The sequence below is a fragment of the Ixodes scapularis genome, unplaced genomic scaffold (assembly GCF_016920785.2).
Source record: "Ixodes scapularis isolate PalLabHiFi unplaced genomic scaffold, ASM1692078v2 PGA_scaffold44__24_contigs__length_19508400, whole genome shotgun sequence".
Lineage (NCBI taxonomy): Eukaryota > Metazoa > Arthropoda > Arachnida > Ixodida > Ixodidae > Ixodes > Ixodes scapularis.
In genome coordinates, this window is record NW_024609873.1 from 8060408 (window position 1) to 8071284 (window position 10877).

The 10877-nt window shown below is 50.9% G+C and overlaps 1 protein-coding gene across 1 annotated transcript; it reads right to left on the bottom strand.

The window, feature by feature from the left end:
* Nucleotides 1–1397: 1397 nt before the first annotated feature.
* Nucleotides 1398–8251, bottom strand: LOC115317531. The gene has a single exon (XM_042293125.1). The coding sequence runs from the start codon at nt 6978–6980 to the stop codon at nt 2667–2669; it is 4314 nt and encodes a 1437-aa protein (XP_042149059.1). The 5' UTR covers nt 6981–8251; the 3' UTR covers nt 1398–2666.
* Nucleotides 8252–10877: the final 2626 nt, after the last annotated feature.

The window sequence follows — 10877 nt, forward strand, 5'->3', positions numbered from 1 at the left end:
GGGGGGAACTCTAATCTCCCTCTCGTGGCTTCCACAATGCTAAGTAAAAGACGAAAGATAAAGCAAATATGTACAGAAAGGCAAGCCCTTCCTCGCGCGTTGGCCGCGACGTCACGGAAACGGTGGAACGCTATTGGATGCGGAGGTGGCGGAGGGATATCTGATTCCCTTTGAGGGGCATTTGCCGCTACCTTCTTGACTTGTAACCGACTATAGGAGTTGCGCTAGGAGTCCCTAGCACCTCAGCACTGCTAGCAGGCACGTAGGCGGGGGGGGGGGGGGCCGCCCCCCTCTCTTCCGAAATCTTTCATTTTTCTGGGACTTCCTTTCCCCCCTCCCCCTCATACAGCATTTTGTCATGGGCGCCCCCCCCCCCCCCCCCCTCCTCCTCCAAACAAAATCCTGGCTGCGTGCCTGACTGCTAGCACTCTCGATTATTCAGTACGACGCCGCAGCTACCTTCAGATGGGCATCCAGGGGCTGAGAACTTGTCTGCCGCAATCACGACCGTTTAGTAGAGGAGAGGCACCTCTACGGGACGAAGTTAGTCATTGACGGCAACAACCTCATCCACTATCTCTACTACAGTGCTGGACTCGAATGCGCCTACGGAGGCGACTATGACAGGTGGGAAGCGCGTGTTTTCATCCTATGGATCGCTGCTTTACTGTGGGACAACACTGTCTTCTAGTTCTCAGATGCGCTGCCGTGTAAGGCGCTCGTATGCCATTCCACCTAAAACCTCTCGATCACACCAGCCAGTTTCGCAACGCCACCGCCGCCGTACTGCATTGAGGGAACTTAGTCTTTCTACACGTGCCTCGTTGGAGCTCTGTGCGCCACGAGAGGGCACGAACCGTCTCGTGTACTTGAAGTCCCTCTATCCTGGGAAAAGTGGCGCCATTCATTGTTGTGAAAATGCTCGACACCCGTGCCGCGCGCCACTTATAGGAAAATTATGGCGTCTGAAATCTAGCTCAGTGCTGCACTGTGCCGCCATGATGTTCCCAAGGGCTGCACGTTGCACGTGCCTCGTGCATCGACGCACCTTGCGCTACTTTTGCAACATGAAGGGGCTTTACGTGTACTGCCGCCTGCCCTCTCTGAACTTAAGTTATGGCGGCGTAACGCAGTTGTTGAACATAGGTAAAGTCGGTCTAAAGTTCTCGGTACTTTAGTTCAGACGAGGCTGACGGTTTTACACGAGACGGTTCGTGAACTCTCATGCTCTGTGCGGGCAGAGCTCCAGCGAGTTTGCTCGTTGCCCCACGTGCACAACGAAATAGACTGCATTAAAGCGGCAACTTGGGCGAATTTGACCATTTGTTTCAGGACCATTTGTTCCGGGACCATTTGTTCCTACATCTGTGTCACGAGCCCGGCGACGACGGAAGGTCATCACCGAGACATGACAATAAGGGGGTGGTCGTTCGATGCCCGGCGTCGCCGGTAAGCAAACGCAGAGAATGAGACGGAGGCGTGTTATAAGGTAACAACAACAAAACAGTGTTTATAGGCTCGAAACGAACATAGAAAGGGAATTTAAAGTAACAGAACGTACATTTTACAAGACAGTGATGCTACGAGCGACAAACGTGTCGAGTTAAGCACAGAGAAATACGTTACACATCCAGTTAAGTACGCGTGTACAAAGACCAAGACGAAAGTAAGAGTCCAATTAGCGACGTTCGAAAGGAAGGTTCAAAATTGAAGCAACATACAGTTGACCGGGGAGCACGGCGGCAGTCCATCCACAGAGACGACACACGTAGAGCGGCCCTCGAAGCGGCGTTCCTTCCGGGGCAGCGGGTGGTCGGTCTCGGAGATGCGGTGCGGCGGCTCGGGTTCCCGGGAGTACGCGGCGGCGGCTTTCCCCCCCGAAGAGCGAACTGGTGCTGGGGTCCAGTCGCCCTCTTTTTAACGGCGTCGGGCGCTCACGGCCGAGGCACTCGCGGACGCTTGTTCACGCACGGGGTCGGAGTCGAAGCAGCACAACACCAACAGCACACAAAGTAGTTCATACAAAAAGGGAAGACCACGTAGACACGGCACCTTTGACACTGCATGGCCGCCATGTTGAAGTTAGAAAAAGTAAGACATAGCTAAAACAGGAGGCCCCTACGCCAACAACTTCTGTCCTGCTAAGGGTGACCTTGCAGGCGAGAAAAGTTTACCAATACACAAATGGAGCTCAAGACTTTGGGCGCAGTGAGGGTGACTTTGAGGTTGGAAAAAGTAAAAAAGACACAAAACATGAATCACGTACACCCCCGCTCGCAAACCGCGAGAGGTTGAGCTAACTAGGAAGAAACTAACAGAACGAAAACAACGCGCACGTACACGTGCCTTTGCAGCAACCAAACCAGCGACGGAGAAACATACAGGCTACAAGGAGAAATATGTGTACGGAAACGAAAACGCGTTATATTTAAATAACGTAATAAAAATAAATTACAGGATGCCACTACTTCTGTGACACGGCCCCCCACTTTCGGAATATTATCACATAATATTCTAGACCCACAGAAGTCGGCGCGCAGGCCTGTGTACTAATAAGAATGCACCACATAACCCTTGCCCAGACGAGCACACAAGTCAAATCAAAGTACACATGTAGTAACATATTTAGATGTCAAAACAGTGCAGGCAAATAAAACGCGACCAGTCTACAACCTGCTGAGATAATCAGCTCCCATGTTTTCCTTGCCCTTGATATGCTCGACGCTAAACTGATACTCTTGGAGCAGCAAGCTCCAACGGAGGACTCGGCTGTTTAGCTGCCTCGCTTTTTGGATGTAGCTCAGCGGTTGGTGGTCCGTCTGCACTAAGAAATGCACGCCGTATAGGTAGGTGGCGAACTTTTGCACCCCCCAAACTAGTGCTAAGCACTCTCTCTCGATGGTGCTGTATGCTGCTTCCCTGGGGAGCAGCTTTCTGCTAGCATATGCGACGGGGTGGAGCGTGCCGTCATGCCGCTGCATTAGTACCGCTCCAAGGCTGGTATCTGAGGCATCCGTGCGCAGCACAAACTGATTGGAGAAGTCTGGGAGTCGCAGTATTGGAGGGCTTGAGACGCGGCGTTTGAGCTCCTCGAAGGCTTCCGGATGGGCCGACGTCCACCTAACGACGTTGTTGCCGCCCTTTTTCGTGAGCTGGGTGAGCGGCTCGCTGATTTTGGCGTAGTCGGGAATGAAGGCGCGGTAATACCCTGTCAAGCCGAGAAATGCTCGTACCTGTCGCTTGGTTCGCGGGGCTGGCGCCGCTTGGATCCTGTCGAGTGTTTTCCCGAGTGGTGCCAGTTCACCGCCGCCAATGCGATGCCCCAAGAACTCGATGTTTTCCCTTCCAAATTCACATTTGCCTGGTCGCACTGTTAGTCCGGCTGTCTCGATTCTTGCAAACAGCTGGCTCAGAGAAGTGAGATGCTCCTCCCACGTAGCATTGGCAACTAGGACATCATCATAGTAGTGCTGCACTCCCGGAATTCCCTCCACAACTCGGTGCATCAGTTTCGAAAATACGGCGGGGGCTGTCTTTATGCCGAATGGCATGAAGCGGAATTGGAAGAGTCCCGACGTGGTTGAAAATGCGGTTTTGGGCTTGGACTCTTCGCTCAATGGAATTTGCCAATAGCCTTTGACGAAGTCTACTTTCGAGAAGTATTTCTTCTCTCCAGCCGCAGCGAAGACCGCGTCAGCTCGGGGCATGGGCTCCGAATCGGCAACCAACACGTCGTTCAGGCGCCGGAAATCAATGCACAGGCGGTTCGTGCCGTCCGGTTTCTTGACCAAAAGGACTGGAGCGTTGTAGGGCGACTGAGACCTCTCAATTATTCCGAGTCGCTCCATCTCCTGCACCTCTCTTTCTACGCCCTCTCTCGTCGCAAATGGAAGCGGATACTGCTTTACGTGGACCGGAGTGTCGGTAGTGAGCTCTAACCGGCACTCGGCCCAGTCCGTCTTGCCCGGGACGTCGGAGAAAATGCACGAGTGTTCTGAAATCACATCTCGGAGCTGTTTCTGCTGATCCTCCCCCAAACAATCAGAAAGCCTCACATCTCGCTCATCCTCGGATTGCCGAAACGCTGGAACAGGAATGGCTCCATCGCTGTCCGAGTCTGTGACGCCGCAGATCGCCTGGCACACCCTTTCCACCGGTTGGCTTCCCCGCTCTTCGTATTTTTTTAGCATGTTAGCATGAAAAATCTTTCTCCCCCCTGCTGTCTCGATGATGTAGTCGGCCTCTCCCTTCTTCTCCTTGACCTCGAAAGGCCCTTTCCACTGAAGCAGTAGCTTGTTCTTATCGGTAGGCAGCAGAATCAGCACTTTGTTTCCTGGTTGGAAGAACCTTTCTTTAGTTTTCCGGTTGTACATCTTAGCGTAGCGTGCTCCGGCCTTCGCGAGCTCCTCGTGCGCTAGCTTGCATGTCTCTTCCAGCCGATTTCGGAGGTCAAAAACGTGCTGATAGGTTGTCTTCTCCTCCTCGTCGAGGTGGTGGTTCGTCCACAGCTCCTTCAGAATGGCCAGGGGTCCCCTCACATGCCGCCCATACAACAGCTCAAAGGGCGAGAAGCCCAAACTTGCCTGGGGGACCTCCCTGTACGCGAAGAGCAACGGCGCCAGGTAGCGGTCCCAGTCTCTCGGTTTTTCGGCGCACATTCTCTTTAACATCAATTTCAGGGTGCCATTGAATTTCTCGACCATCCCATTTGCCATAGGGTGGTACGGCGTTGTATGCAGCTGGCGTATGGAGAGAAGTCGGGCAACCTCCTTCATCAAATCGGAAGTAAAATTGGTGCCCCGGTCGCTTAGGACTTCGTTCGGGACGCCAAATCGAGAGAACATTTCTACTAGCGCCTCAGCGACCCTCTCCGTCTCAATACTCGGCAGCGCCACGGCCTCCGGGTATCGGGTCGCGTAATCCATTAGGGTCAGGATATACCGATTTCCATGCTTGGAAGGGGGCTGAATTGGACCCACGATGTCTATGGCCACTCTTTTGAATGGGGTTTCAATGAGCGGCGCCTTCCCCAGCGGCACACGGGTTACTCTGCCCTTTGGGATCGTTCTCTGGCAGATGTCACATGATGCGACAAATCTCTTCACGTCTGCGGTGATGCCCGGCCAGAAAAATTCCTCCAAAATTCGGTCCTTCGTCTTTTGCACGCCCAAATGACCAGCCATTATTCCGTCATGTGCAGTTTTCAATACCGCTTCTCGATGGCACCTAGGGACGACCAGCTGACGCACCACGTGTCCGGTTTTCTCAGTGTAGCTGCGGTACAGTAGCCTACCCTCCCGGTGGAATTCGATATTTCCTTCGGAATCCCTGCACGTCAGTATCTGGCCAATCTGAGAGAAGCACGGCCTGAGCGACTCGTCCGCTTCCTGCTCATCCGCGTAATTCCTGTTTAGCGGCTGTGCTGGGACGTCGGGGGCTTTGAGGGTTTGGAACCTTTGGGGTTGGTTCCTCATCTGCGAGCGCGTTACAACTGCTGCTACAGCTTCCTCATCAGCGGGCTCGTTGCTGATGGGTTCTTCCACTGCCGCCTTTGGGTCGTCGGGTGCCCTCGCGCCTTCTATATTCCCAAGGATTAGGTCATAGAGCGGCTCCGCCATGCAGAGCGCCGTGATGACCCCTGAATAGTACGGGGTGTCGATCTCCACCCGCGCTTCGGGCAGCATCCTGGCTGTTCCGTCGACTACATAAACGGGCCGGGTCTCTCCTGTGAGCTGATCGTCGCGGATGAGCTCTCGTCTTATAATCGCCGTATTGCACCCGGTGTCTCGCAATACCGAAATCGATTTGCCCTCATACGTTCCGGCGACCACCGGCAGTCCTTCGACTAGAAACTTCGGCTGTGTTATCATGACTGCATTCACGACGGGGATTCTTTCCCCATTCTTCAGCTCTAGGTAGCCGTCGCGAATGCCCTCCCGATTCGTCACCCCGACGGGGGAGTAAACGCACGATGCCTGAGGCCTATCGTTTGTTCCCGACCGGCACGCGTCGGCCTTGTGGCCCTTTCGCCCGCACTTGAAGCAGGTAAGGCTGTGGTTGTTAGTGGTGTGGGCCCGGCAGTGTGAAGCCTGATGCCCAACGCGGTTGCAAAGATAACAACGAGGCGCTGTTCGTTGACTGCTTCTTTTCTCGTCAGTTTCGGGCCTCCCGATATCATCTCGGTTATCCTTCTTTACTTTGGCGAGGTTAAGGCTTCCCTGCGCTTCTAAAAACTGGTCGGCTAGATCCAGCATCTCTCCCAACGATTTCGCCTTCCTTTCCTTCAGATAGAGCGCCATGTTGGAATGACACCCATGTAGGAACCTTTCCTTAATCAGGAGCTCTCGGAGGTCTTTGAACTCGTGTTTCGTATCGGACAGCTCGATCCAGCGATCGAAATAGTGGCTGAGACGCGCCGAGAACTGAGCTGCGGTCTCACCATCCGCCGGTTTGCCTGAATCGAATTTGTCCCGAAAGCCGTCCGCCGTGAAACGAAACCGCTTCAAAAGGGCTGTCTTTACCTTGGAGTAATCCGCTGCATCCCCCGGCGGCAACCGCCCGTAAACACTAAGTGCTTCCCCGCTCAGACATGTTGCTAGAGCTGTAGACCACTGGCTCTCTGGCCACTTCTGGCTTTCCGCAAGGCTCTCAAATCGTCTAATATACGCGTCTAGGTCATCCTTCCGGTCATCGAACGGGATGAGAAGCTTGCTTGTGTTCAGTTTCAAGCTTGGCTCCGCGTCTTTTCCCCGGCTCCCTTCCTTTTCTCTGGTCTCCTTCTCCAGCTGCTGACACTCTATTTTCAGGCGCATAAGCTGAATCTGACGCTCGTCAGCCTCCTTCGCGGCTGTGCGCTCATCCTCCGCTGTCTGCCGTGCAAACGCTCGATCCTCTCGCTGTTTATCTTCTACCCATTTTCGGAGCTCAGCGCCCGCCAGGCCAAGCTGACTACCCATCGCTAGCAACTTTTCCATTTCCATGCTTCTATCTCCGAAACACTTCCAACAACTCAAGCAGGCGCTCACAAAAGGAAATCCCGTTCATGCATCGTACGCCTCAAATAACGCGGCACATTTCCAGAACTCGTCTCCCTCTCTAGTCACCACGTTTCCTTCGCATCGAACGTCCTGTCGCGGACGCCAGTTAATTGTCACGAGCCCGGCGACGACGGAAGGTCATCACCGAGACATGACAATAAGGGGGTGGTCGTTCGATGCCCGGCGTCGCCGGTAAGCAAACGCAGAGAATGAGACGGAGGCGTGTTATAAGGTAACAACAACAAAACAGTGTTTATAGGCTCGAAACGAACATAGAAAGGGAATTTAAAGTAACAGAACGTACATTTTACAAGACAGTGATGCTACGAGCGACAAACGTGTCGAGTTAAGCACAGAGAAATACGTTACACATCCAGTTAAGTACGCGTGTACAAAGACCAAGACGAAAGTAAGAGTCCAATTAGCGACGTTCGAAAGGAAGGTTCAAAATTGAAGCAACATACAGTTGACCGGGGAGCACGGCGGCAGTCCATCCACAGAGACGACACACGTAGAGCGGCCCTCGAAGCGGCGTTCCTTCCGGGGCAGCGGGTGGTCGGTCTCGGAGATGCGGTGCGGCGGCTCGGGTTCCCGGGAGTACGCGGCGGCGGCTTTCCCCCCCGAAGAGCGAACTGGTGCTGGGGTCCAGTCGCCCTCTTTTTAACGGCGTCGGGCGCTCACGGCCGAGGCACTCGCGGACGCTTGTTCACGCACGGGGTCGGAGTCGAAGCAGCACAACACCAACAGCACACAAAGTAGTTCATACAAAAAGGGAAGACCACGTAGACACGGCACCTTTGACACTGCATGGCCGCCATGTTGAAGTTAGAAAAAGTAAGACATAGCTAAAACAGGAGGCCCCTACGCCAACAACTTCTGTCCTGCTAAGGGTGACCTTGCAGGCGAGAAAAGTTTACCAATACACAAATGGAGCTCAAGACTTTGGGCGCAGTGAGGGTGACTTTGAGGTTGGAAAAAGTAAAAAAGACACAAAACATGAATCACGTACACCCCCGCTCGCAAACCGCGAGAGGTTGAGCTAACTAGGAAGAAACTAACAGAACGAAAACAACGCGCACGTACACGTGCCTTTGCAGCAACCAAACCAGCGACGGAGAAACATACAGGCTACAAGGAGAAATATGTGTACGGAAACGAAAACGCGTTATATTTAAATAACGTAATAAAAATAAATTACAGGATGCCACTACTTCTGTGACAATCTGCTACCGCCATATCTCTGCTCGCGCGGACAACCTCGCGCCAAAGCTATGTTTACGCATGAGCTGCATGAGCTAGCACGCATGGGGCTCAGGTGAGGCGCCATGCTTGCAATCGTCTATGGAATCGCAGCTTAAACGCAGCGATAACAAAATGCCATTATTTACAATTTCTCAGCCCAGCGTGCGATCTCCTCAGCCCAGCGCGTGCATGTACGTCGCTTCGGAAAGCGAGCAAGACCGTAGATCCCATCCACTTTTCTAGCAAAAGTCGGGATTGAGAAAATGGTGATGGGAATTCGCTGATTGGATTATTTCAGTTGGTAAACTCTTCACTTCTTATTGTTAGCGCCCCAGTGCATACACTGAGAAAGGTATAATTTTATCGCGAATCCAGGCATTTGTAATTAACACGATTGAGATTTCGTTTTTTTACGTAACGCGCGGACGTTAGTTGTAACAACTGAATTTACTAACAAGTAACTCGATGAAACATGTTAATTAAGAAAAAAAGATCATCTACAAAGTGTCGACTAGCAAACTTTTTTTATACGGTGGTGACGTCGTCAGTCGGCGGTCTAGTACTTTGAACACATCGCGCACACGGGAGTATCATGTTGCATAAGACCGGAATCGGAATCGCCGCGCAGGCAATTCCGAAACTATAGGCCTCCTGCGCTGAAGCTTGGGACAAAGATTCAGCGCAGCAGGCCTATAGTTTTCTAGACCAGCATCAAACAAAAAGTCCACACCAACGCCGATTTTTGACAGAGCTACTCGACAACGACACAACTTTTACTTACAGTTCGCGATTTTACTCCACACTCAATAAAAACAAACATGTGGATATTATATTTCTAGGTCTCGCCAAGACTTTTGATGTTGTCCCGTATAGTAAACTGGTAAAAGCTTATACTATGTTAAAAAAAAGACTTCATCATAAATTGGTGGCACCCATTCCTGAAAAAACAGGCTGCAATTCGTTTCTCTTGGCGATTTTGCTTCGATTAGATGCAGTGTCGCATCCGGTGTAGCGCACGGGTCAAGTCTTTAACCGTTATTGTTTTTACTCTTTATCAATGACTTGTGTTCAGATAAAACAAAATTGTTTTGCTCATGATCCCGTAGTATCATCGATTCCCCTGGTGACCAGCGTAAACTAAACATGTGTCTGTCTAAAGTCACCAGCTGGTGCAGGACCTGGCAAATGAGTTTGAACGCCTCGAAGTGCGTAACTATGTCCATAAGCCTAAAGAATTGCCCTTACCTCTTTAGTTACAGCGTAGACGGGCATACACTTAGCAGCGTCTCAGAGTATCCGGGAATTATGAATAACTTTGCCTGGCCGGAACTCCCACATGGCTTCTGTTATTTCAAAAGCTACAAACAAACTTTGGCAACTAAAACGATCACTTAAATTCGCAACCCTTGAAGTTAAAGCACTAGCATATGAAACCTTAATTAGGCCCACACTGGAATACGCAAGCGTCGCCTGGGACCCCTACACAGCCATCAATATAAATAAATTGGAAATGGTGCAAAGAAAGACGATGAGGTTTATTTTAATTAAATGTGGACGTTACGATTCGCCGACATGATTAAAGAAACGAACAGACCTGACTCCCCTTTCCCACCGCGCGAGACTTGACAGATTAAAACTATTTTTCGGGAAGCCTTCATATAAACCTGTGTTGGACAAAATGCTCGATAGAAGTATTTAAGTTAAGTTACTAAATACCTGCTTCATAAAGTATTTCAATACTACTCAAGCTACATTCCCTGTAAAGTATCTTGAGTAGAGTACAAATACTTAGAAATGCAATTCAATTGCTTTTGAAGATACTGCCGCATTGCGTAATTTGCATCGACGTTAGTGACAAGTACAATTATATGGTTGCGCAAATCTGGCTTACCAGAATGTATTATTAACACGCAACAACACAACACGGAAAAAAAATAACACCGTAGGGCTATTTTACGCAGTCCAACCATATTGAACAAAACATCACTGGTACATGATACAAAACATGTCTGGGGCAAAAAGAAACAACTAAGAATTTGCTTTAGCTATTTGCAACTTTCACGACCTATAAGGGGCGCGCTGGTGCCTAACAAAATGGCTGTCATCTGGATGATCGTTGTAGAACAGCAGTAAGAGGCTGAGTCTCCGATTTTAATTAATTATAGTTTTGGCTTATACGAGTATATAGTATTATAGCCTGACTTCATATTTTCCCGCCAGAAAGGTGTAGGCAAGCACCTTTTATGTGAAGCCAATCATTCAGGAGCTAGGGAGTGCGATCCTCACACCGCGGTTCCACCATCGCTGAAAGTTACGAATAGTGACATCGCTGAATATCAGGTCCTGCGGCGGACCCTAGACGCATAGTTTAACTACAGCCGATATTCCCTACATGGCGAGTTCACTAGAAACGAACTTTAGATACGGGAATGAGCGAATGGATTTCAAAGGGAGCCCACAAAATAGCCACAGCACTCGTCGCACCTTCTTCAAGTAATTTGCGTTCAGAAAGGCGCTCAACGTTGGGAGACGCTTTGGTGACATTTTAAGAGGTCATCCTGCTCGCAGTTAGTTTCCTGCCCTGTTCTCTGCTTATCA

Coding starts and splice junctions, on each gene's coding strand:
- LOC115317531 (XM_042293125.1), bottom strand. CDS start 6,980: ATGGAAATGGAAAAGTTGCTAGCGATGGGTAGTCAGCTTGGCCTGGCG.